The 27,563-nt window shown below is 41.3% G+C and overlaps 1 protein-coding gene across 11 annotated transcripts in view; it reads left to right on the forward strand.

The window, feature by feature from the left end:
• Positions 1-12,015: 12,015 nt before the first annotated feature.
• The window catches only part of WNK2 (WNK lysine deficient protein kinase 2), a 128,363-nt gene continuing 112,815 nt past the window's right edge, over positions 12,016-27,563 (forward strand). For 6 of the 11 annotated variants that reach the window (XM_039348566.1, XM_039348561.1, XM_039348564.1 and 3 more), the window contains exons 1-2: positions 12,017-13,504; positions 14,721-15,617. In XM_039348566.1, coding sequence (XP_039204500.1) covers positions 14,748-15,617 — 870 coding nt within the window. In that variant the 5' untranslated portion in view covers positions 12,017-13,504; positions 14,721-14,747. Of the gene's footprint in view, positions 13,505-13,550; positions 14,072-14,149; positions 14,259-14,720; positions 15,618-15,706; positions 17,106-27,563 lie in introns of those variants that run through there. The other 5 variants (XM_039348568.1, XM_039348570.1, XM_039348562.1 and 2 more) reach the window with 5 other exon arrangements.

A 27,563-nucleotide genomic window follows, 5' to 3' on the forward strand; every position in this document is an offset into this window, starting at 1 on the left:
TGTTATGCCAATCACGACTGGTGCCCTTGGAGCCATACCTAAAGGACACCCTTGATGATTGGAAATTTTGAATTTATTGTACAAAATTGTACAATAAATACCTCTTGTATAAAAAATTGTACAAAAAATATCTCTTGGAACTGCCTATATCCTTAGGCACTAAATAATTCTTAAGTCCTTGGTTAGGACTTGAATTATTAAGTTTTCATCAATCTTAGACCATGAATCCAGCTGCAGATTACTCATTATCATCATCATCATCATCATCATCATCATCATCTAAATGTGGACTCTACAAAGCAGCCAAAGAAACAATGGACCACCTAGTTAGCTGTTGCAAGAAGATCACACAAGCTGACTACAGACAACATGATAAAGTAGGAATAATGGTGCACTGGAAGATCTGCAAGACATACCATTTTCCTGCAAGCAAGAACTGCTGGACTATATAATAGGCAAAGCAATAGAAACCAAAAAAGCCAAAGTGCTCTGGGACTTTGGAATTCAAACAAACAAGCACCTGCCACATAACAGCCCAGACCTAACAACTGTTTATAAGAAATACAAAAACCAAACAAACCTAAATGATGAATATTTCAGTACTTGGAGATAGTGGAAGAGAAGAGAAAAATCACAAAATATAAAGACCTGTAAAAAGAAGTATAATGACTATGATAAAAGAAAGCAAAGATAGTACCAATAGAAATCTGGAGCACCACTTGAACATCATCATTAACAAATTCACCATCAGTCAATTGCAAAAAGCAGCTTTACTTGGAACAGCTGACATCCTGCAACAACACCTCCAACCCCATCGAACAACAACATCTACCTATCTCAAATCCTTAGGAAGACTCGATAGGTGGATGAAAATGCTAAATCCAGTCTAAATATCTGACCAACCAAAAGAGTAATACCCCTACCATAAGCAAGGGGAAACGATGGATTTATTTTCTATCTATTTACTACAGTCCTTGATGTCGTATCCCACACAGTTTTGGAGCCTTCTAAATCTCAGAACTAGCTGAGGCTAGTACTGTAATAAGTACTGCAACTTTATCTCTAACAGCTTTTCATTAAGACCTTAGGCGCAGGCTTTTAAAGCATCTGTTTATTTGGATTTGGGAATTTAGGAAATGAATCTATGACTTTCTGCAGACAAAGTACTTGCTTGACTACTCAGATATGGTCTCCTGCTCCTTCCCCAGGACATTGATGCTATGATCAAACTTGCCTAAGCTACCAGAAGGAAATCTCTGTTGCCATAGGAACTTTATATATATATATAAAGCACTCAACATTTTGTGTATCACAATCTGAAAAGGGGCTTATCTTTCTGGGTTGGTAACACATTCTTCCTCTACAATTATTTATGCAAGTAATAAACCCTTTTTTTTAAAAAAAAAGGTTGTATTATTCTCTATAGTAATTAAAGTCTAAATGTAAGGTTTGGGGATGGGATTAATTTTGATTTTTAGTAACTTTAGCTGGACAGTTAAGAGATGAATGAGAGCCCTGGTTGCTAAAACTCCTTGTGCCACAAGGAAATAAAATCCCAGATGCTTTTCTTAGGGTATACACAAAATAGGTTTTGAAACTCTGAGGAACCCTCATAAATAGCCAAGCACAGTGGCAGATATTTCATGGCATTCATCTATATTTGGCTTGAGAAAAAATTCAAGCATTTCTAAGCTAATTGATTCATAAAACAGAGTGGAGGAAAAGTTTGTACATCAAAGTTTCTTTCAACTCATTTCCCCAAAACATTTACTGGATGATATAAAAGTAGAGAGATGGTATAAGGGTATATTTTTTTAAATAATAGAGTTGGAAGGGACCTTGGAGGTCATCTAGTCCAACCCCCTGCTCAGGTAGGAAACAAATGGCTGTCTAAGCTCTTAAAAATGTCCAGTGTTGGAGCATTCACAGCTTCTGGAGGCAGACAGTTCCACTGATTAATTGTTCTAACTGTCAGGAAATTTCTCCTTAGTTCTAGGTTGCTTCTCTCCTTGATTAGTTTCCACCCATTGCTTCTTGTCCTGCCTTCAGGCGCTTTGGAGAATAAATTGACTCCCTTTTCTTCATGAGAAGATACTGAGATATTGGAACACTGCTATCATGTTCCCCCTTGTCCTTCTCTTCATTAAACTAGACATACCTAATTCCAGGAACTGTTCTGTATGTGTTTTAGCCTCCAGTCCCCTAATCATCTTTGTTGCTTTTCTCTGTATTCTTTCTGGAGTCTCAACATCATTTTATTATTATTTATTTATTATTATTATTTTTTAAAAACACACCCTTTTCCAGGGTATTCGTTTGAACAATATCTTCTCTATGATGCTGCCTAAAAGAAAGGCCTCTTCTGTCACTTTACTGTATGTGACCTCACTCCCCTTGTATTCAGGTAAAACAGCTATTTATCCAGTCACCTTCCTACTTCAGGATCCAATCTTGGTCAGTCACCGGGACCAGAGGTTTAGTCTTTCGAGCTTTCAGACTTGTGTTGGAGCCCATCCTCAGGGAACTTCTCTCTCACCAGAATCTCTCACACATTTTGGTGAGAAGTTCCCTGAGGATGGGCTCCAACACAAGTCTGAAAGCTCGGAAGACTAAGCCTCTGGTTCTGGTGACTGGCTCAAATCCTGCAATATTATCCTGGGACATGTATATTTGCCCTCATTTGTTTCCGACTTCAGTTCAGTAAAGAGAATCTGATTCTAAGTGTGCCATGATGATGAACAGAATGGCATATATTGCTCTTCTTGCTCTTTCCAAAGTCTCATGATTTCACTATCCACCCAAAAGACTGTGACTGAGGCAACTGAGGGCGGTCCAGTTACAAACCTTCTTTGATTTCTCATCCAATGACAGGCTGAGCCATCCGGTGCTTCCTTAGATTTCCTCCTCCTCCTCATGAACATGCTTTATGCAAACACACACCAAAGGGCATTAATTCCCTCTTCCTTTTTTGCAGACAACCATCCATTATAAACAGAATGTTGTGGGTTATGAAATAAATGCAGGCTAAATTAAAGATCTCTCACCTTGAATTATCTATTCTGCACTTAGGTACAGCCGTAGACACAAATCATTCTAATTTTGGAATCAACCTATGTACTTTTTCTGATACATGAATTTCATATCCTATCACCTATCTATTAAATAATTAAATGTGTTGGCAGGCTACACACTGACATTTAAACTTGACTGGTTCCATCTAGATCCCAGGGTAATATTTTCCAAAGACTTTTTTTTTCCTGCTTCAGGAAATTTTATTCTGATGTATAGAATCACCAGTCCAAAAACCATGTTAGTGAAGTCAGAATTCTTTTATTAATGCCTGATAATGCCACTATAATATTTAACAGTAAACTCGTAAAACTCAGTGATGACTTTCAGACTACATGCAGGTTGTATATAATGACTGAATATAATGACAGCTGTTTGTGAAAAGTCAGGAATTACTTCTGCCAAAAGCTATAAGCCCTGTTTCCACAAAAGAATACAGTGGTTTGTCAGTCCAGAGTTCTACTCAGGAAAGGAGCAGAAATAGAATTCTTACCTGCTCCTATATTTAATAAAACTCAGCAAAAAGGGGTTAAAAATTCTAGCAGCAGGTTTTCCATTCAATCTGCCATGAGAAGAAATTAATTTAAAGCTAAACAAAGGAGGATTTTGTTTTACTTGCTTCTATACTTAGCACAGTGAGTGGGAATAAAGGCAGAGGTAGCCTACCTTTCTGTCAACTGAGCCAGAGTGTGAGGGCAGTCTTGTGAATCTGATATCCACATCTCATGCCCCCCCCCCTCGCAACATAAAGTCACATATTCAGATACTAACTCAGATAATGAGAGTTTGTGTCCTTCACAAAAGCAATCACTGGAATGGAACATAATCCCAAGTCACCCTTGCTAAATCATCCATTGAATAACCAACATTTCTTTTTCAAAACTAGAATAATCTAAATTAGCCACTTTCAATCTTCATCTGAGAAAACTTATTGGTTTATTTGGTTGATCTGCAGAACGAGAATTGCATTGATCCCTATGTAGGAAGCATTTGTATAACATTGGGAAGGTATATTGACTCATGGAGTATGCCTTTGAGGGAGTCCTTGGAAACTGGAAGTTCTGGGAAGCTAATTTTCTTTGGTTTGTGCATTTAAATTTATTGGGAGGAATGAGCTGTAATTTTGCAGAAGAAAGTAAGAAAGGCAAAGCCAGTACAGTGCCTTGAAGATACTGATGATCAGAAATGGACATTAGATGAACTGAGGCAAAACACGCTGTGCATTTTCAAATACTGTATCATGACCATTAAGCAAAACAATTCTTTGTCAGCTTATGTCCACATGGACATCATAACATTTTACCTGACCTTCATCGGAAATCAAAATAAAAAAATTAGACTTTTAACTTTGGGAGTTAGTTCCCTGCAGGAAGTAAGCGTATTGTTGCATTGGACCACATACAGTTCATTTGAGATATACCTGACCTATCTTGAGGCCTTTGATCCCTAGTGTAGACTGCACAATAATCAGTAATAGGGCCTCTGGTGCAAGAATGAGACATCTAAAGTTTTATGATTCATCCTTCAGGCTAAATTAATTTTAACAAGAATATTATTGCCTTTCAATTATTTTTAGCCTCTTACATAAGAGGCTTCCTAGTTCTTGTACAAAACAGAAATATGTCCATTGAGCTTCTGAATCCAAGGCTCAAAACAAGCACTGCCAAAGAAACACATTAAAAATAATAGGTGTGCAAGAAAGAAGGGTCATAGAACTGTAATCAGGCACAGTTCAGCTTTTAGTCTGGTATCTCAGCCAACTTTTTGAAGGTATCCAATTGCAAAAGGCTACAACTGAGAATTTGGATAATCTTTCAAGAAGATAAGGAAAGGTATAATTTTGGAGTGAAAACAAGAAAAAGATGCAATGATACCTATTTGCTTGGAAGTCAATGCCACTGAATTCAATTGAGCACATTATTGATTTTACCAAACAAATTGATTCCTCTTTGTTCCTCTATCCTCAGTTGACCATTGGTGGGATGATCTTTGGAGTAGACCTGGGGACCCATAGGAGAAACTGAAGAGGAGGAGACAAGGGGGAAGTCTCATTGTGAATGGCAGTGTACTTTGAGCCTCTGTGCTTTCAATAGTTTTCATATGCACAGTTAAAGGAAAGATTTAATAAAGACAAGACGGTAAGTGGAATTGAAAAAAATCAGTTGCTTGGCAACTGGTTCATGTTTATATTTATGACCCAAGATCATGTGATCACCTTTTGCCACCTTCTGACAAGCTAAGTCAATGGGGAAGCCAAATTCAGGTTATTAACTTATCAACTGCAGTGATTCACTTAACAACTGTGACAAAAAAGGCCATAAAATGGGGCAACTCACTTAACAAATGTCTCACTTAACAACAGATTTTGGGCTTAATTGTGGTTGTAAGTCAAGGATTAGCTGTAGTCTGCATGTTACTCCTGTCTTTTTAAGTGACTCTTCCATGCCAGCAATAATTGCCCAGCTCATGTTATAGCTGCAACCATTAGCTTCACAGCCACATAAATCCTAAATCTCTAATTCTGGAGTCAGAGCCTGCTGAATGGGATTGCTTATGAGAACACAACTGGAGGGAAATGACAAAAAGAGCATGTGTGAACCCAACCTGTCTTATGTCTTCCTCATAAAAACCTCTCCTTCCACTAAATAACGTAACTTTGTCTTTTGAAGTGAGAAGGAAGTTGGGAACCAAGGCCAGAAAGAGCAGCCTCAGAATTATCTGGCTGGTGGCTTCTGGGATAACCTGCAGAAGGGATCCAGGAATAGTCAAGAGAGAGGGGAAAATCAGACTCAATTACCTCGAGAAGAATAAATTAAAAGCTATAGCTAGCTATGACTATGTTACTCAGCAGAAATTTACATTTTTCTTTTCTGCGTGTTGCTAAGTCTAATTTATAACTCTGAGATTTATTTTATCTTATTTTTCTTTAAATTTGTGTTGTTTTGATATGCAAATAAATCTCTTCAGTAAAACATTTTTTTAACAAAAAGGAAAAAATTCCAAATTGCCTCTCAAATTCAAGTGGGTGGAAAAATGCGAACTGGTGTCACCTAAGTTGTTATGCATGTGTATGGAAGTAGGAATCCACAGAGTAAAGAAAATTGCATTTTATATTTGAATGAATTAGAAAAAACAGAGATGAGAACTCTAAACACTCTGCTAGAAAGAGGTTCCCCTGAAGATGGGCTCTAGCACAAGTCTGGAAAGCTCGGAAGACAAAATCTCTGGTCTCGGTGACTGTCCCAGACTGGACCCTAGAATTTTAAACATGTGCAGAGATTGTAGAAAAAAAAGTGGGTATTATACGATCTGTTGAAAGGAGTAAACTGACTGAAAGAGAGCAGTCTTGCTTAGTATAATGTTTCTGTTCACATTGTTCTTTGGAAACGAGCCTTAGTTCTGACAGGAGAAATCTAATGTAATGAGAATGCAATCAGAATAGAGCTGGAAGGGACCTTGGAGGTCTTCTAGTCCACCCCCCCACTCAAAAATGCAGTTGTTGTTGTTGTTGTTAGTTGCGAAGTCGTGTCCGACCCATCGCGACCCCATGGACAACGTTCCTCCAGGTCTTCCTGTCCTCTGCCATCTTCTGGAGTCCATTTAAATTCACACCTATTGCTTCAGTGACTCCATCCAGCCATCTCATTCTCTGTCGTCCCTTTCTTCTATTGCCCTCAATCTTTCTCAGCATCAGGCTCTTCTCCAGGGAGTCCTTCCTTCTCATTAGGTGGCCAAAGTACTTGAGTTTCAACTTCAGAATCTGGCCTTCTAAAGAGCAGTCGGGGTTGATCTCTTCTAGGACTGACCGGTTTGAACGCCTTGCAGTCCAAGGGACTCGCAGGAGTCTTCTCCAGCACCATAGTTCAAAGGCCTCAATTCTTTTGCGCTCAGCCTTTCTTATGGTCCAACTTTCACAGCAATACATTGCAACTGGGAAAACCATGGCCTGGACTATACGCACTTTTGTTGGCAGGGTGATGTCTCTGCTTTTTAGTATGCTGTCTAGATTTGCCATAGCTTTCCTCCCCAGGAGCAAGCGTCTTTTAATTTCTTGGCTGCAGTCCCAATCTGAGGTGATCTTGGAGCCCAGGAAAATAAAATCTGTCACTACCTCCATTTCTTCCCCATCTATTTGCCAGGAATTGAGAGGGCCGGATGCCATGATTTTGGTTTTCTTAATGTTGAGTTTCATGCCAACTTTTCCACTCTCCTTCTTCACCCTCATCAAGAGGCTCTTTAGTTCCTTTTCACTTTCTGCCATTAGTGTGGTATCATCTGCATATCTTAGGTTGTTGATATTTCTCCTGGCAATCTTAATTCCAACTTTTGATTCATCTAGCCCTGCCTTTCTCATGATGTGCTCTGCATATAAGTTAAATAGGCAGGGCGACAGTATATAGCCTTGCCGGACTCCTTGTCCAATTTTGAACCAATCAGTGGTTCCGTGTTCGGTTCTCACTGTTGCTTCTTGACCCGCATATAGTTTCTCAAGAGACAAATGAGATGGTCTGGTACTCCCATCTCTTTAAGAACTTGCCACAATTTGTTGTGATCCACACAATCAAAGGCTTTTGCATAGTCAATGAAGCAGAAGTAGATGTTTTTCTGGAACTCCCTAGCTTTCTCCATGATCCAGCGTATGTTGGCAATTTGATCTCTAGTTCCTCTGCCTCTTCGAAATCCTGCCTGTACTTCTGGTAGTTCTCGATCCACATACTGCTGGAGTCTAGCTTGTAGGATTTTAAGCATAACTTTACTAGCATGTGAAATGAGTGCAATGGTGTGATAGTTTGAACATTCTTTGGCATTGCCTTTCTTTGGAATTGGAATGTAAACTGACCTTTTCCAATCCTGTGGCCACTGTTGAGTTTTCCAAATTTGCTGGCAAATTGAGTGTAGCACTTTTACTGCATCGTCTTTTAAGATTTTGAATAGCTCAGCTGGAATACTGTCACCTTCCACTAGCTTTGTTGTTGCTCAGATTTTCTAAGGCCCATTTCACTTCACATTCTAGGATGTCTGGTTCGAGGTCAATGACCATCTCATTGTGGTTATCTGGGATGTTAAGCTCATTCTTGTATAGTTCTTCTGTGTAGTTTTGCCATCTCTTCTTAATCTCTTCTGCCTCTGTTAGGTCTCTGCCATTTTGGTCCTTTATCATGCCCATCTTTGCATGAAACGTTCCCTTCATATCTCCAATTTTCTTGAAGAGATCTCTGGTCCTCCCTATTCTGTTGTTTTCTTCTATTTCTTTGCACTGTTCATTTAAGAAGGCATTCTTATCTCTTCTAGCTACTCTCTGGAATTCTGCATTCAATTGGGTGTATCTTTCTCTTTCTCCTTTGCCTTTCGCTTCCCTTCTTTCCTCAGCTATTTGCAAAGCTTCCTCAGACAGCCATTTTGCTTTCTTGCATTTCTTTTTCTTTGGGATGGTTTTAGTTGCTACCTCTTGTACAATGTTGCGAACTTCCATCCATAGTTCTTCAGGCACTCTGTCTATCAGATCCAGTTCCTTAAATCTATTTGTCACCTCTACTGTATATTCATCAGGAATATGATTTAGTTCATACCTGAGTGGCCTAGTGCTTTTCCCTACTTTTTTCAATTTAAGCCTAAATTTTGCAACGAGAAGCTCATGATCTGAGCCACAGTCAGCTCCTGGTCTTGTTTTTACTGACTGTATAGAGCTTCTCCATCTTTGGCTGCAGAGCACATAGTCAATCTGATTTCTATGTTGACCGTCTGGTGATGTCCATGTGTAGAGCCGTCTCTTGGGTTGTTGGAAAAGAGTGTTTGTTATGACCATCGTATTCTCTTGACAAAATTCTATTAGCCTGTGCCCTGCTTCATTTTGTACTCCAAGGCCAAACTTGCCTGTTATTCCGGTTATCTTTTGGCTTCCTACCTTAGCATTCCAATCCCCCATGATGATAAGGACATCATTTTTTGGTGTTAATTCTATAATGTGCTGTAGGGCTTCATAGAACCGGTCAATTTCATCCTCTTCAGCACCAGTGGTTGGGGCATAGATTTGGACTACTGTGATATTGAATGGTTTACCTTGGATTCGAATTGAGATCATTCTGTCATTTTGAGGATTGTATCCCAGTATTGCTTTTCCTATTCTTTTATTGACTATGAAGGCTACTCCATTTCTTCTGAGGGATTCTTGCCCACAGTAGTATACCTGATGGTCATCTGAGTTAAATTCACCCATTCCTGTCCATTTTAGTTCGCTGATTCCTAAGATGTCGATGTTCAGTCTTGTCATCTCTTTTTTGACTATGTCTAGCTTGCCTTGATTCATGGATCTTACATTCCAGGTTCCTATGGAGAAAAAATCTTTACAGCATCGGACTTTCCTTTCACCACCAGATATATCCACAGCTGAGCGTCCTTTCGGCTTTGGCCCAGTCGCTTCATTCTTTCTGGCGCTACTAGTACTAGCCCTCTGCTCTTCCCCAGTAGCATATTGGACACCTTCCGACCTGAGGGGCTCATCTTCCAGCGTCATATCTTTTTGCCTTTTAGTACTGTCCATGGGGTTTTCATGGCAAAGATACTGGAGTGGTTTGCCATTTCCTTCTCCAGTGGATCACATTTTGTCAGAACTCTCTGCTATAACCTGTCCGTCTTGGGTGGCCCTGCACGGCATAGCTTATAGCTTCATTTGGTTATGCAAGCCCCTTCGCCACGACAAGGCAGTAATCCATAAAGGGGCAAAAATTCAGTAGGCATTTTTATTTATTTTTTTAAAATCCTATTTTTATTATTTTTATATGTAACTCAAGGCAATGAACATACCCAATTCTCCTTCCTCTTCCTATTTTCCTCACAAGAACAACCCTGTGAGGTGGGCTTGGCTGATTAAGACTGGACTCAAACTCACAGTCACCAGCCTGGTGCCTCCCACACTAGACCTAATTGGTCTATTGGATATGTAAGAAGTCTGGGGGTCAGAAAAAGGAGATAGAATCAAAAATTGAATGAGTGATCAATGAAAATGTACTGAGTACAAAAATAAGCATTCAGTATGAAAGAAGTATAAACGGTGATTTATTCTTATAGAGACAATAATGTGGATTGAATGGCAAAACAACACGAAGGAAGAGAGAACAGGTTGAGAGTAAAGGAAAGATTCTTCTTGCATGGAGTTGCAAACTTAGGGAAAAAGAGGGATGTGACAAATTTAAAGGACAAAAGGGAATGCATGACTCTATGTAGGTAGGTATGTGGTAGAAACAAAGATGATTTATAAGGATAGAAAAGTAAGCAAAGGCTGAGTGAATGGCATTAGTGTAACCTAATTTAAGCTTCATCTCAGAATAACAGAGTTGGAAGCAACCTTAGAGGTCTTCTAGTCCAGGGCTTTTCAACCTTTTCACTGATTGTACCACTTTCAGGATATGGCAATATTCGAGTACCACCTAGCAAGGCATCAAAAACTGGATGACCCCCCCCCCAAAAGCTGTTCAAAGTTGTAATTGCACTGAAATGACTTATGACCATTTTTCACACTTATGGCCCTTGCAGCATGCCCAGGGTCATGTGATTTATATTTAGATGCTTGGCAACTGATTCATATTTCTGATGGTCATAGTGTCCCAGGGTCATGTGATCCCTTTTTGCAACCTTTTGACAAGCAAAGTCAATGGCAGGGCTGCTGGTGGCCAAGTGTTAAGGCTGGACTCCCCCCCCCTCCCTTCTTCCCTGCCTCCCTCTTTCTTATGTCCACCTCCTTCTGAAAGAAGAATTTGAACCACCCCCATATTTTCTCTCTTCCATATATTCATCAAACAAGGAAAAGCCTCCAGAGGCAGAAAAGACAAACTGCTGAGTGAACTAGCTTAAAAAGGCACATTCCCCTTTAAGAATTAGCTACTGACTAGAAAGGAACCTTAAGAGGCACAGCTGGCACTTAAGGAAGAAACAAAATGTAGCACCTCCAGCCATTGCTGCCTTTTTTCATTCCTCTTGGAGAGCGACCCCTCCCCCATTGCATTTCTTGCCTGTTTGCTGCTGCCAGCACAGGTGGCTGCCACAGCAGTTGTAGATCAGCTCACAGCCGGCCTGCTTGATCTCCTCTCCTCTCCCCCCACCCTCCTCCTCCTCCTTCTTCTTTCCCTTCGGTGCAGCTAGAGATGACTCCACCTCCTCCCAAGGTTGCTGCTTTCTCTCTCTCTCTTTTCTGCCCAAACTGCCTCCTTTTATAGCCTCTCCTGTGGGGGGGGGCTCCTCCTTCTTTCTCATAGGGGAGGGTGAGCCAGAAGTGAGCCTGGGCCCTTTGTCTCCCCCCAGCCACTCTGCAGCTCCAGAGGACTCTCTCACAGTAAGTCCTTGCCTGCACTGGCTCTTTCCCTCCCCCACTACACTTGGCTAGGCAGGGCTGCGTACCACCTGCCACTCATTAATGTATCACAAGTGGTACCACCAGTTGAAAATCCCTGTTCTAGTCCACCCCCCCTCTCAAGTAGGAAACCCTATACCATTTCAGACAAATGGTTACACTGATTAATTTTTCTGTCAGGAAATTTCTCTTTATTTCTAGATTGATTCTCTCCTTGATTAGTTTTCATCCACTGCTTCTTGTTCTGCCCTCAGGTGCTTTGGAGAATACCTTGATTCCCTCTTCTTTGTGGCAACCTCTGAGATATTGGAACACTGCTATCATCTCACCCCTAGTCCTTCTTTTCATTAAACTAGATTTAACCAATTCCTGCAACCACTGTTTATATATTTTAGTCTCCAGTCCCCTAATCATCTGTTGCTCTTCTCTGCACTTTTTCCTCAACATCTTTTTTAAAACCTGGCGACCAAAATTGGATGCAATTTTCTTTCTTTCTTTCTTTCTTTCTTTCTTTCTTTCTTTCTTTCTTTCTTTCTTTCTTTCTTTCTTTCTTTGTTTTTCTTTCTCCTGCCTTTAATTCTTTGCCTTACTGTTTCTTACTCTTTTTCTGCACTCTGCAGCAGGTTCTTTAACCCATAAAAGAATAGTGTGATGGGTATGTAGACATGTAGACACAAGAAAACCACAAAAAATTGTTTGAAAGTTCTGGGAATGCATTCTTCCTAACTATAAAAAACATTGCAGATGATATCTGGAACAGTTTCCTTTTCCATCTCCATCCTCAGAAACCAAACTCTGCAATACATGGGAGATCACAGACTATTCCCGGAGGATCTGATAGTTTTCAGCACCTTGCCTGTTTATCTTTTCATACTATGTGCAGGTCTGAAAGTACAGGCGAAAAGAATGAAAAAAAATGAATGAAGACGATCCAGAGAAGCTGCAGGTGTTTTAAAATATTTATTTGGGGAGGAAGTTTCCGCAGAAAAAATGTATAAACAAGATTCTGCCTAGCAAACTCCCTGGAGGACAGCCAGCATTTGCTTACATGGAAACTACGCTCAGCAGTCATAGAGGCCTCCAGAAGGGGAAAAACACCCCCCTTCCTTCTTCTCTCTTTCTCCCTTTCTCACTCTGTTCCCATAGCCAGTATGGTAACTCTGATGTGTCCACTGGTTGTAATGGACCACAACTACAATACACACCCAGTACGACCATAGTTGGAGCTGCAATCGAAACATGCTGAGGGAACCAGGTCACAGAAGATTTCTTCTTTCTGTTGAAGTGGGCATTGCCCTTCGCCTCCAGACACACCTCCTCGTTTCAATATCTTGCCAGGGCTGGTTCCAGCTCCTTCTGTGCATCTTTCATCTCCTAGCATCCCCCGTGCTCCTATTCCTTCCTAGCTTTTTAGCCACAGAAGGATGTGGGCTGCAGCTCCGATGGAAGACATGCACAACATTTGGCTTCAGCTGGAAGCAAAGCAGTCTCTCTCTCTCTCTCTCTCTCTCTCTCTCTCACTCACACACACCCTCGACTTGCAGAAACGCGGAGGGAGGAAGGGGACGCACTCTTAGCAACTGAGAAGGGGGAACCGACTTGTTCTTGGTTCCCTTGCGACGCAGGCGGATCTAACAAGGGCCACCTCCTCCGAGGCCTTCTCATTGGTTGCTCAGAGATTCCCGTGCCTCCCGGTCGGTCCGTTAAATGGGGCATCATTAGAAAAACAAGCCCGATTTCGGAAAGTGTGTAGGTGAAAAGTGCTGGTGGAGAACGCGGGCCGGCAAGCTAACCTTTGGAAGGGGTTCAACGGGCGCGTTATTTACCGCTACCTCACCGACGGCGCCCCCGCTCCTGCCTGGAGGACAGCGGACGTCGCGCGGAGCTGCGCGGGGAAGAGGCGCCCCGCACGACTGAAAGGCCGGAGCTAGACGCACAGGCGCTGGGGAGGTGGGAGCCTGGCCTCGGAGGGTGGAGGAGGAAGGCTCCATGATTGGCAAGGACGGCAGGGTTCATCCGCTGCTTTGCCAGCCCCCGGCCTCCAGCCTCCACCGCCGGCTCTGAACATGGCTGGCTCCTCTCCTCCGCGTAAGTAACTGTCGGCGGGGCTGGGCTGGCGCATCTCCTCCCGCCCCTTTGCCGGGCCGCAGGTGAGCGCCTCCATTGTGTGGCCGGGCAGCACGTGAACCCGCCGGGCTTGGGCGAGCCGCCCGCGGAGCCCTCCGGCCAACAACTCCTTCGGCGGCGGCGGCGGCTGCGGATCGGCCGACGCCCGCTCCTTTCTCTTTTGCTGCGGGAGACGCGGCAGCGCAGCCTCTCGCCTCCGTGGCTGCGATTGCCGGCCTCGCCACTTGCGTGGCTGGCGCTTATCTAAGGCAGAGATTTCGGAAGGAGAAAAAGGCGCCCCGAGCCGGGCGGGGCAAAAGATCGCAATTCTTAAGCCCCAGTTCTGAGCCTTAATGTTGCGCTTTGGGGCTGGTGTGAGCAAAAGCCGAAGGTGCCTCGTTCGGGCTTTATTAGCCATATCCGCCTTCCCGGCTTTCCATCACAATATGGCTTTCCGGCGAGGAGCTGCAGTATGACTGAAGTGGGCAAAAGGGGCGGGGGAGGCGGCCGCCCAGGGTGGCTGGAAGCGGGCCGAGCAGGACCGAGCGCGTGAGCGTCTGGGGGCTTTCGGGCGAGGGTGTGTTCTGCGGGAGGGAGGCCGCCGGGAGCGGGAAAACAGGCTGGGGGAACCGGGTTTCCCTGTGAAAAGGACTGGGAGAAAAGGGAGACTTGAGGGATAGCCGGAGAGGGGCGGGGACGCGTTGGAAAGACCCTCGAGAGGCTGGGCTTCTGTGGGGTGAGCCTCGGCGGCCGGTGCCTGGGATTTTGTTTTTTTTGGGGGGGGGGGGAGTGAAGGCTCTTAGAAAGGCGGGGCGACCTGCATTTGAGTCGGACAATTCATCCTGGGGGTGGAACTGCAGTCACTCGGTTTCTCTTGAAGACGCTCACCTCACCGCTCCATAAGAGGCTTCCTAGCCCTCAGTCTCGCCAACACTCGAGGAGAACCAGGCGCCGAAGGGCTTGTATTTTAGCTCTCCGTTCCCCGCGGGGCGGGGCGGGTGGAGAGGAGAGGCGGAGAGGGCATTAGGAGGCTGACGGGACCGGGCAAGGATCCCGCTCCCCGGGGTGGTTTAGCGGGAGAGGAAGGGAGGAGCGGGCAGAAGCTCCCGGGCAGGTGACGGCCGCCGCCTTCTTGGCCAGGTGAGTCGGGCAGCAACGTCAGATCCGAGCGCCTTTTTGCTTTTGTTTTGCCTCGCAGCTGCCTCGGCTGAGTTTCCGCACGAGGATGCACCGTGATGACTGCCACAAAGCGGGGACAGCATCTCGGGAGGCGCGAGCGGCACCATCTTTTCCAGCAGCCGCCGAAAGCTCGGTTGTAATGGAAACTGGGGGCGATGCCAGCACAGCCCCTTCGCGGAGGGAAGGCGGCGGCAGCAGCGGCGAGTTACCAACTGCTGGTGTAGCAGAAGCCGCCGCTCGCCCACCGGCTCCTGCGGGGGGAAAGGACATGAATATGGATGAAGGGCCAGGCAGCGCTAGTCGAGGCGGCGGCGGCGTGGATCCTGCTGCAGTGCCGAAAGGAGGCAGAGCGGCGGCCCCCGCCCCCTTTCCCCGTGTGCCTTACGCCAAAGATCCCAAAACAGCCCACCAGCGCTTTCTGCGGAGGAGTGTGGTGGATTCCGATCAGGAGGAAATCCCCTTTGAGCCCGCCGAGCCGGAGCAGCAGCAGCAGCCGCCGCCGAAGAAGGTCCTCTTCCTCTCCAAAACCAAGCGGATAATCGCGGAGAGGGTGAAAGCAGGGCAGAGGCCCGTAGTGGTGGAAGAGACGCGGCCGGTAGAGGAGCCGGCCGGCCAGGTGAAGGAGGCGGCCGCCGAGAGGCTCCCGGCAGGTGACCAGGCGAAGGAAGGCAGCGGTGGCGGCGGCAAGGAGGATGCCGGGAAAAAAGAGGTGCCCGAATCTTCCAAGGATCAGAGCAAGTCCAAGAAAGAGGAGGCCGAAGAAGAGGAGGAGGAGGCCGATATGAAAGCGGTGGCCACCTCCCCCGACGGCAGGTTTCTAAAGTTTGATATTGAACTTGGCAGAGGATCTTTCAAAACGGTCTATAAGGGGCTCGACACGGAAACGTGGGTTGAGGTTGCTTGGTGCGAACTTCAGGTAAGCCGCGTCAAATGTCTGGGCTGGGCTGGGCTTAAATGCAGTAGGCGCTGGGGACAAAGTGCATATGTCATCTATGAAAGCCTTGCTGGAACAATCTCCAGAGTTTATCCTCCCGGAGCTAACTATAGCTCAGTGTTTTCATTGGTTCCATCCTTCCTCTCTCCCCCCCCCTCCCCGTTATGCACAGACACACTCCCCCTAGGCTTAACCCCTTATGTTCTGGGCTTTACAAAGGGCAAGCTACTTGTCTGGGCTACAGGGCTTAAAACAAATACATATAATCCTTATTCTGTGTTTGATATCAGCAAATTTTAGGAGGTCTGCCAAATCATAGGGCCTTTGAATAGGCCTTATTTTGTGCTGCTGTTCTATATACTATTCTGAACTCAATTCTACTAAATTTAGCAGGGCAACACAGAAAAGTAATTATTTCAGAGAAGTAAAACACTATTTATAATGCCATGCTGAGATATCTGCACTCGGCTCCTCGATCTGGGTCCGGTGACGAGATCGAGGAGCCGAATGCAGACTTCGGCTTGCCTATAAAAATGACTCTCTCACCCTGGCGGCCCAGCCCTTGATGATGCCGGCAGGTGACGGCGAAAGCTTGGCGTTTTTAAATTAAACTTTTACTTGGATCTGTTTATTTGTAACCTTCAACTGGGGGAAATGGAAGTTTGAGATAACAATCCCAACTAAAAAGAGCAATGTTTACTAGCATCCTGTCTGTGGCACAATAAAGGTCGCTACTTTGGAACCAAGGTTGAAATTTGAAATCTCTTAATGGCAGTGGCAATGGGGTAAGGTTGAGGGAGCAACTCCGCTGTTTGCTGGTGAGTTGGGCTGGCTGGAGGGCACCAGCAGTCAGTGGGTGAGCTCTCTCTTTCCTTGTAGTGAGGGGCCCCTGGGGACATGCCAGGATGGAGAGTAGGGTATAGTTTTACTTATAGTTCCCTTTGTTCCCCTCATTCCAGCAAAGTTGCAGGCAGTTCTGCAGGGCAACTGAGAAGGAAGAGGAGTGATTTTTGTGCCAGCTTCCCTCAAATAATATCAATTTGGGAGCCAGCAGGAAATCAGAAGTTTATTAACACTACTCTTTTGCCCACCCATGGCCATTCCATTACTTACCCTCTCCAAGCAAAGTGGCAGGCAATTCTGCAGGTCAGCCAAGGAGGACAAATGATTTCCAATAGTCCCTGCCAGTTTCCCACAAGCAAAGTCGGTGGGGAAGCCAGTAGGAAATTAGAAATTGCTCCTGATCCCACTGCTTATCTGCTTCCTGTGGTCATTCTGCTGTTCCGTTTAAATGAGGAAATATTTCTGAAAGAATGACCCAACAGATCATGGGTTGCCTAGTATGTGATATTTTCAAAGTGATAAATCCTATTCTTTATACAGCTACTGCAGGCTGTATTATTTTAATTGTAGAATGTGCTACATATAGGATGACAGGCTTGTACATGCTTATTCAGAAGTCCTATGGAGGTGAGTAAGATTACATACTTGAGTGAGAGTAATGGAATAATAATGGGGAAAAAAATCATTGGTTTGTTTAGACTTGAATGAATTCAGCTGTAAAATAACCTGAATGAATGAAGAAAATTGAATGTTGATGTTTCTGGAACTAATCATGTATATAAAGGGACTGGTTTATCATTTCTGTTTTAGACATAAGAGTGCCACTTTCTCTTGTTAAAAGCTTCTTTACTTAGTTAGGAAAAGGAATGATTCCTTGTTAAACTTCTACAGAAATGCTGGCTGATGTTTTATTTGCTGAAATCACAAAGCTGTGGCTAATGCTTATATTAAATTCTATGAAAACATGACCAGGTGATTACTTAAGCATCATTTTTCTTTTTGAAACTCTGGTGTGTTAATCTAGACCAGTGGTTCTCAACCTTTCTAATGCCGCGACCCCATAATACAGTTCCCCATGTTGTGGTGACCCCCAACCACTTAAAAATCACCAGGTGCCAGGGACGTGGCCAAAGAAAAGGGGAAAAAAATGATGGACAGCCTTGTTTGGCGACCCCTGTGAAATGGTCGTTCGACCCCAAATGGGGTCCCGACCCACAGGTTGAGAACCACTGATCTAGACAATGTTTTCTTTAGCACGATGAGAATTTGATATACTTTGGTGGCAATATGTGTATGTGATGAAGAAATTGCTTGTCAGCTGTTTTTCTATCCCATCTACCTATAATTATGAACTGGTCCCAAGATTATCATGAAAACAGGCTGGATTAATCACATTTCCAAGAGACAGTAAAAGCATCCTTGGGGGATTGTCTCACAACTGCTGTTTCTTCCAACACAATAGGCATCCTTCCTGCCTGATAAATTCCTATCTAAGTAGTAATTGCAAATAAATTTCCTGTCCTTATAGATAATTATTCTTTTCCTGCCCCATGTACTTTTTGTAATTAGAACACTTGAAAAGACCAATTTCAAAACTAATTTGGATGGCCCCAAAGCTACAAAGTTCAGCCCTTGCATTAGCTGATTTACAGACAAAATCTTTGTCTCTAAAGCATCTCCTTTGGAAATCAGATCATGGCCATGCTGCAGATTATCCTTATAATTTTCTGACCCTGTTTGGATGTAATAATAAAACATAGTTTAATAGTATGAGGAATAACTTGGATAGATTGTGCACCCTCTTGTACTTCACCATCTTCAACATATTGATTCAAAAAATTCAGATGCATTTTATTGATGATAAGGTTAGTATTAGTGCTGGATATCTCATAAACTGCATTATGAAGATGGGAAGATGGAAGAAAAGGAAATATGTGACTTTCCAATTTATTTGGGCTTGTTCTTATATAATTTTGGTTTATATAATTTCTGTAGTTTTTATTTTTGACTCCTAGAGATCACACAGATATCTCCACGGGCAATCTGTCTCTAATCTGTTCTTTCAGATCTCCCAGTGATGCACTCATCACTGCTGTAAGTGAATCCACCCACCTTGCTGCTAGTCATCCTCTTCTCTTTCCTTCCATCTTTCCTAACATTAAAGACTTTTTCAGAGAGCCAGAATTTTGCCTAATGTGACTGGATCTCTATAGTTAGAGCCAGTGAAATATTGCATGTTTATGCAAGCACGTGTGTATATGTGTGTATATGTGTATGCGTGTGTATATATATTTGAGGTTTTCACGGGTGTTTGTATGTAGGTCTTTGGTTATTCGGGTTTTCTCCCACGTAAAATTGGAAGTGTCTTGGCAACGTTTCGACGAAGTCCCATTCGTCATCTTCAAGCTGGTGTTTTCAGCTTCGTGCTTCGAGGAGCAAGAAAGAAGAAACAGCTAAGACCACACATTGCTCCTCGAAGCACGAAGCTGAAAACACCAGCCTGAAGATGACAAATGGTCGGCCTGCTCCATCTCTGCTGCTTGCCAGCTATGCCTCAGCCGGCGCAGGGGACGGCACCACGCATGCGCAGCGCTCCCAGGCAGGAAAGTCCTCGACTTATGACCGGTTGGATAGTTCTCAACTTACGACCGGTTGGGGGTCGCGGCATTAAAAAGGTTGAGAACCACTGCTCTGGAAGTACCTGGAAATAATGAAAGTCACTTTTATCCTTAACAGTGAAGTTTCCAACTTCATTTTAACATGCCAGAGAATATTACAAGAGTCACAAGGCCCATCTCTCTACCGTCATAAAATATGGACCCATTTTTCTCTCTGCTGTATGCAGATAATGCAGAAGGACTCTCCATGGTCTTATACATTAGAGGAGGCTTGCTGTTCTGCAGCTGGCAGAACAGTGGCTGTGCTGGAGGAGACTCAGCGTTGAGGCTGGGAAGACTTCAGCAGTATGTCTTTTGGGGTGGGGGTGAATTTACGCTGACCAATTTCATTGGTAAACTTTTGTGTGTCTTAGGAATACATGGAGCTGACAATATGATACTTTCCTGTGCGTAAGATTTGACTGAGGCAAGAAGATATAATTTTATTGGCTTCATCATTGAATTTTGATATCTATAAGTTGGGTGGAGATAGTGTGTAATAAGCTTCAAATGTGTTGTTATGAATAATCTTTGTATGCATGTAGTCACATAATTTTACTGACTTGTATGAAATAGATATTCCCCCAAAAATGTAATGTGTGAAGTTGTGTTTAGATTTCTGTTGCCTAACGAAATGTAATTGGTAAAACAATATTGCTACAGTAAATGTGTGTTCTGGTTTGAATACATTATGTCTCAATATAGGTTCAGTGTTTAGTTTAAAATAAGCAAATATCTAGGAGCTTATATTTAGATTTTGTGTATAGCTGAGATATTAAATATTAAGGGAATGTTCAGGAATATGATTGTAAAAAGAACTATATTCCTTTTCTCTATTCTTTCTTCAGAATAGAATATTTTCAGATGCATCTTACATGACTTTTTTGAGAATATATCTGTTGATAATTTTTGTTAAAAAAATACAAAGCCAATTGCCTTTCATTATAGAGATATTTAATTGAAGATACTGAAGTTATTTAAGAACAAAGATTTTACCTTATGAAACTGTTTATGTGGTTACTGTAAAATGTTATTTTTATAATATACCAAAACTCTTTGAAAGCAAGGTATAATACGTTATTCACCCATTTATCTATTTCTGAAGTTTTGTGATTTAATGTATTGACATAATTTCTCTGTCAGTACCTGCTTCTTTTGAGTTCAAGTGATTTTATCCAGCCATAAACATTTCAACCACTCTTTTTAAAAAGTATCTTATTTTTTTAGATTGTCATGTCTTCTCCTGATCTTATCTTTGCATTATATACAATATGTCCAAGATATTTAACCTTTAGCCTTATTAGTAATACTTCCAGTGATCAATCTGGCTTCACTTCACCAAGAATTGAATGACTTGATTGTGTATTCATTACAATATAGTAATACTTTCTGAAAATAAGATCCTGTGGTCTTTGGGAAGATACACTTGGGGCTGATAACTTGATCAGAATAATATATTTATCTTTAGGGGAAAAAATCTTTCAAATCTTCCTGTTTGCAGGAATGAAATCCTTTGGTATTTTGAATTTGGAAAGCAAAAAATGTAGCATTGGATAATCACAGTATAATCTTCTTGTTAGTCCATCAGCTGTGGAGTTAGCTTAATACTGTGGGTGGAGTGAAACAAGAGAAATTTGTGTCCCCTCCCCCCAAATTAGCACTACTATATCCAGGTTGCAACCAATCCAGATAATCACTAGATCAGTGGTTCTCAACCTTTTTAATGTCGCAATCCCCAACCGGTCGTAAGTCGAGGATTACTCAACTGGTCGTAAGTCGAGGACTACTCAACTGGTGCAGTGCCTTTTGTAGAATGGGACTTTTGGCGGGCTCAGCAGGGTAGAGACAGCCTGGACAATTCCTATTGGCTTTTGAAAGCCAATAGAATTAGACTCTATTCAAGAGAGTCTATTCTATTGGCTTTCAAAAGCCAATAGAATAAAAGGGAGTAGCACAGCTAAGAAAAAAGGGGGAAAAATGGTGGACTGCGTTGTTTGGCGACCCCCATGAAATGGTCATTCGACCCCAAATGGGGTCCCGACCCACAGGTTGAGAACCACTGCACTAGATGATGGCGAAGAAAGCTTTCTGTATCCTTTTGTTTTTAACAACCAGTCATCTGGATTTTTGTAGCCCAAATATGGTAACCTGAGGAAAAGACTTCAACTCACATCTCCCTTGAATAGTAACATTGCTCACGTTTCCCTTGAATAATAACATTGCTCTACCACTCTTGTAAACATTGCAGGGACACCAGAGAAATCCAAATAGTTATACTTAATGGCATTGCAAAGGGCTAATGTTGAGTAGCAGCAGATATTTAGGACAGGAGGCAAGTAGTCATTTGGCTGGAACACTGATGTCCATATTTAGGAATAAATCAAGCAAAGCATAAGGTGGTGCATCTGTTTCTGTCATAAGAAATTGGAACTCTGAAGGATAGTAAGGTGAGCTTAAAGTGAAATATTTTAATAAAATAGACCTATCCTGAATACAATCAAAGGATTAGATTGATAAAGAATAGAGAGGGATCTTTTTTTTGAAATGTGAAATTAAACTATTTGTAATAATTTTTTGTTATAAGATGAAAATGACAAATGCATTCCCCAGAGTTTAGGAATCAAAAATCTTCCCAGTTTTTGAAAGCATAATGTTAAGCAGATGAAAATATTTCAGGTCTGTACCCTATTAATCTACTGTGGTTACTGATCTTCTGCTTTGCTTTATATGTCAGTTTTCCATTCATCAGGGAGGTTTCTTCATAATAGGAAATTTAAATATCCATATACATTATTGTTTTTTTAAAAAAAGAAAGTACTTGATTCTATCAAGCTACAGTGATACAAATTTTTTGTTTTATAAGTTCTATTTATAATTGTGTGGATATTACAATAGGGTTAGTTCACGTTTGTTATCTTTGCAATCAAAAGGAAGGAAGCTATGTTCATTTATAGTGCATTTATTGTACAGAAAGCCCTCTCTCTTCTATTCCTTTGAATTTCCAGGTAAAACTGGAATGAGCCTCAGCCTGGAATCCTGGAGACCCACTGCCAATCAAAATAAGGCAATACTGAGCTAGATAGAACAGTGATCTGATGCAGTGTAAGATAGCTTCTTTCATCCTATAGAATGGTAAACAACAAATTTGAGCAATTCTGTTTTGCCATTTTGGGTGCTGTCTATTAACCATCGCAGTCATTTCCATATAGATTTCATGAGATCCCATTATTTTGCACCAATTTTACATTTTACACAAACTTTTGGAAAGTTTTTAAAGACAGCAGCAAGAAGAGTATGCTGAGATTGTCAGGTCAAGGTGCTGACAATGGAATCAGGCTTTCTGATAATGGAAATACTAGTTTTGTACTATCTGTGAAGAAAACAGCTATGGGATTTGTTCCTTATGATGCAGCCAGATTGGGTATTATTTTGCAACACAAATTAACATTAGTGCCATCAGTATTCGTTATGATATAATTATTGATGCAATCGTGATATGTATATGGGTATACATATATGTATATAGGTCTCCCCCCAATACCCCAGCAACATATGAAAGAAGCTAACAAACATGCATGGCTATAGATAAGGCTATGTATCAAGAAGCTGCACCAAAATTACAATTCTTTATCTAGAGATAAAAGGAGGTGCATCCAAGGTTCCTATAGCAGTTTCAGCAGTTTTATGGTTGCTTTGTTTTATTTATACTATCTTTATTTCTATAAGTAACTCAAAGTGGCAAACATACTTAATACTCCTCCTTCCTCATATTTTCCCCATGATAACACAACAACCTTGTGAGGTAGATTGGGCTGAGAGAGAGAGAGTGATTGGTCCGAAGTCACCCAACTGTCTTTCCTGCCTAAGGCCTGACTCAGTTTCCTGCTTTCTAGCCTGATGCCTTAATCGCTAGACCAAACTGGCTCTCTGTTTGCCAAAGATGTATAGAAGAGAGATTAAAACATCGTAAACACCTATTTTTACATTACAAATCAGAGCTGTTAAAACAATACAGGCATCTCATGCATGTTTCAGAACTGCTCTGAGTTCCAGAGAATATGAGCTTTGAAATATAAAGCTATGTCTATAAATGCATTTTCTCATCAGAGTTGTATTGATTTTACCGCAAAACAATTAAAATTAAATTAACTTTAATTGAGTTAAAATGCAGATGGAAAAATTTAAGGGGAGATATGAAGTTGAGAATTGTTGCCTAGATGATATATTTATATATTTTAATGCATTGGCCCTTGCTCAAAGAAAGGATGCCATTTTGGTTCTGCTTCAGGAAGAAAAATGTCTTTGGTCAGCACAGCTGTGGTTTAATATGATAATATATCAAGTGCTTGAATTATCGAAGTAAAATGTTTCTGTCCTAAATGAATAATAGGAAGCCTTAGAAGGAAATACAGAAGTTGCAATTGAATATGAAACATTTTCAAAGGATTCTGTGAGGACAGTCTCAGTAGTATACTCCCTGGTTTTGGTTCAACAAATGATTCTTTGTGGAACATTTTTTGCTATGCATAATTTAAATTAGTTTCTTTAGGCAAGGTTTAAAAGTAAACAAAAAAGTAACTTTTATCAAAGACAACTATTTCTGTAAAAGATATAAGATAATGGTGAATAGGTTTTAGAAAACAAATGGAGAAAGTCAAAATGTCAGCATTTTCATAATAGGAAAGGTATTAAAAAATAATCAGCTTGATAGAGCAGATAGTTAAACAAGCCTAACCTGATAACTGGAATGGCTCCCTTTTGAATCACAGCAGAACATGATATAGCTTCTGTTTTCTGATTTTTAAATGTATTTGCTTAGTAAAAAGCAGTATTATCTGCTTTTATAGTAATTACTGTAAATTATTTACTGTTAGTAGTTGTAGTGCTATTTTTTTCTAAAAAAAGAACAGGACATAAAGGAGCAGTTTTTCTAGAGGAGAATAATACTTTTGAACACTATAAATGAAGGGTGTCAAACTGCAGTTCATTTGGTGACTGTTGAAAGTTACAACATAATTGAAAAAGTGACTTATGACCATTTTTCACACTTACGACCGTTGCAGCATCCCCATGGTCCCTTGATCAAAATTCAGATACTTGGCAATTGACTCATATTTATGATGGTTGCGCTGTCCAGGGATCATGTGGGGATCTTTTGTGATCTGACAAGCAAAGTCAATGGGTAAGCCAGACTCACCAAATAGCATTGTTATTAACTTAACAACTGCAATGATTCACTTAACAACTGTGGCAAGAAAGGTCGTAAAATGGGGCAAAACTCACTTAACAAATGTCTCATTTAGCAACATTAATTTTGGGCTCAATTGTGGTCATATGTTGAGGACTACCTGCATTAACTGTGCAGTCACAGTTAATGTGTAATTAAAAGTATTTCTTCCTGTCTCCCTGAATTTATCTAACACTACTTTAAAATATGTCTATTTTTCTGTAAATATTCTTTATTATTTGATTCTGAAGTTTATGTTTCATTGCTTCTTGAGTCTGTCAAGTATCTTTAATTTTCCTTTCTGTTGATTAATATCACAAAAGAATCTGCTTAATTTCTCAAGTTGACTGGATTTGATTATTGTAACTATTGTGATTTGGCTTGTGATTTCTCATTCTGAATTCTTGTTTTCTAATTCATTTTTACTGCTACACATTCTAGCTAATTATTTCCATTTCTGATATGTCTTATCTCTCTTCCTTCCTTTCCTGCATTTTACTTATTTTCATATCTTAATAGCATTTTCCTTCTTGTCACATCCGAAATCTTCTTATTTTCAATTTTTTTTCCTTTACTTCTATTGATATTCACTCAGGATTAGAGTATCCTTAATATTTGTTTTATGCAAGATTTATGTACTTATAAAACTGATTTCATGCTATGTCTTGTCTTTAGACTTTAAATAGCCTACAATCCTCAGAAAACAAATATGTAATTAAACAATGTTGAAAACCAATTATAATCATAGAAGCCGTAATCCAATATGTCACTAAGTCAAAAATACATCTCGTGCACAGGAACTTCTAAAGGTTCCTAAATAAGTGTTGAAAAAGCCCTGTTTTAAAACCACCTTAAATGTTAAAAATTGATGGTGCTCTCTTAGTATGAGGAGAAAGCTTGCCTCCAAATCATTTCTCATTGCACATACGGGGAGTGGGGTCTTTCAGCAAGAACTCTGTAGTGACAGCTCTTGCACAGACAGACTCTTTTTGGAGAAAGCCTCATATATTAGCCCAGACATGTCAACTCACGATGTCACGTGACGTCGCACAACATATCGGGACGGTTTTGCCATTGCCGGCAATGGGGTGGGCGCAGCTTCCGCCTGTATTAGCCAGTCTTAAGTCATGGAGGGCTTTAAAGCATCTTGAATTGCACCTGAAACATTAGCAACCAATGCAGTTCCATGGGTTGTCATGATTAACATATGGAGCGCTACATTTTAACTTTGTGGCTTTCAAGGACAGTCCTATGTAGGGCATATTCTAATAGTTCACTATGAGATGATGAGCTAATGACAGACTGCTGCCATACCTTCTGCTGTGGCTGACAGGGGGTAAAGTCCTTCTTGGCCATGGCTTTCTGCCAAGTAGCTTCATATAGATACTAGATAAAGTGAGGGAGATGTTGGAGTGGACTTGCTTATCTCCTCTCCCAAGCAATCAACTGGAACCATCCATTTCAGAAGGAAGCAAACCAGTGAAGTGTACCCAATTCTCAACCATCACAGATTATCTGGAAGAATACCATGGTTGATGGTATTGAAGGCCATTGAGAAATCGTAGAGGAACTGGTAGGGTGATTACATAATTAACAAAAGTGATTGTGGACATAAGTGCTACATAGAATTTGTGACGAGCTAGCTGAAAAACAAAACTCTAATTCTGGCTCGAAGTGTATTTAATGTGTTAATAAGAACTTTCATTTTAATGTATTATTTATAGACAATAAACTTTCAGAAGATTATGTGGAAAACATTATGAAGAACATTAAATCCAAAATCTGGTCACGTCAGCTAATTACGTGGTCTCTTGTGGACAGTCTTGATTGTTAGAGCAGTTTAGTGAAAGAAATTAAAATCTAGTGTCTAGACAAAAACAAGATAAAAAGGTAGGTATTTTATTTGGCAAATAGTTAAAAAAAAGTAGGAAATGAGAAGAACATCCAGGAGGTAAGGGAATTTACAAGGCCCAGAGATAGACAGAGGAAAATAAGTCATGAATCTGGATAGGAATATTCAGGAATAATCTCAGTAATAACATTCATGTATTACTTTTTGACATATACTTTATTAAAAAGATGTATGTTAACCTAAGCAGATGATAGCTAGGATGCTTTTTCTGCATAGGGAAAACACCTATCCTTATCCTGTGTTAAGTCTCTGTGCTACATAGAATGGTGTTAGGTGGCTCTGAGGAAGCCTGCATAGGATTAGTTTAGTAAGAAAGGAAGTGTGCATGTCATCCAGGAGTATTGTTGGTATCTGTGTTAAGATCCCAATATTTAAAAAAAACCAACCACAAATTCCTGCATTGGCTTTGATTAGCAGGGTAGTGTAGCCCAAGGAAGGAGGGTTTTGAAGTTTAATCATTAGTTTCTCCCAAACAAAAGGGAAGTTGTAGAAATGAAGAGAGTCAGCACAAGCATCGAATGGAAGGATATATGCTACATACAGTACACACAGATTTTAAAAGCTTACACGTATAAAACATAAATAACTTTTATTTTTAATATATGCTGCTTTTGTGCAATGACCTTTAGAAGGCAATATCCATGATTTCATTTTATAAGATATCAATCTTCTGGGAGGTTGATAGTCCTGTCAAAAAAATAAAAGATTGATATATACCTCTATAAATCCATACCTCCCACCAAAATGTATGCCTCAATGGGGAGCAAAAGAAACCTGAGCCAGAGGACTCCCTATATACCATTGTGCCTTTAGCTTTATTTTCTTTTTTCTTCTGACACCTATTTCTTCAAGTTTATTTTATTTATTTGTTTATTAAATTTATAGGTGCACATCACACTAGCAAGCAACTCTGGGTGGCTTAAGTTTATCTTAAGTTTCCCCAGATTGTCTCCATGTAAAGTCTTGTTCTGAGAGAAAAATTACATATGCTCTTGGACTGTGTGCTGACAATGAGATGGAGGTGACATTCAGTGGACATGCCCTGAAAAAAGCATTAATGAAATGCCGTGGCAAGCAGGATGCGAAGATGAGTCCTATGTTTGTGAAGTTTGGTATTTCCACCAGATTAATTGGCTGCCATCCCAGAAGGTTAGGTTGGCAGTGCACTCCCATAGTGAATCATTATTTAGTAAAAATGTTGTTTAGGCAGGAAAGCATAAATGTGTAATTTTAATGAGATGCCCTTAATTTATCTGACCTATCCAATCCATTACACTTGTAGAGTTTTT

This window comes from Crotalus tigris, unplaced genomic scaffold (assembly GCF_016545835.1).
Source record: "Crotalus tigris isolate CLP2741 ecotype Arizona unplaced genomic scaffold, ASM1654583v1 scf7180000018160.1183395, whole genome shotgun sequence".
Taxonomy (NCBI): domain Eukaryota; kingdom Metazoa; phylum Chordata; class Lepidosauria; order Squamata; family Viperidae; genus Crotalus; species Crotalus tigris.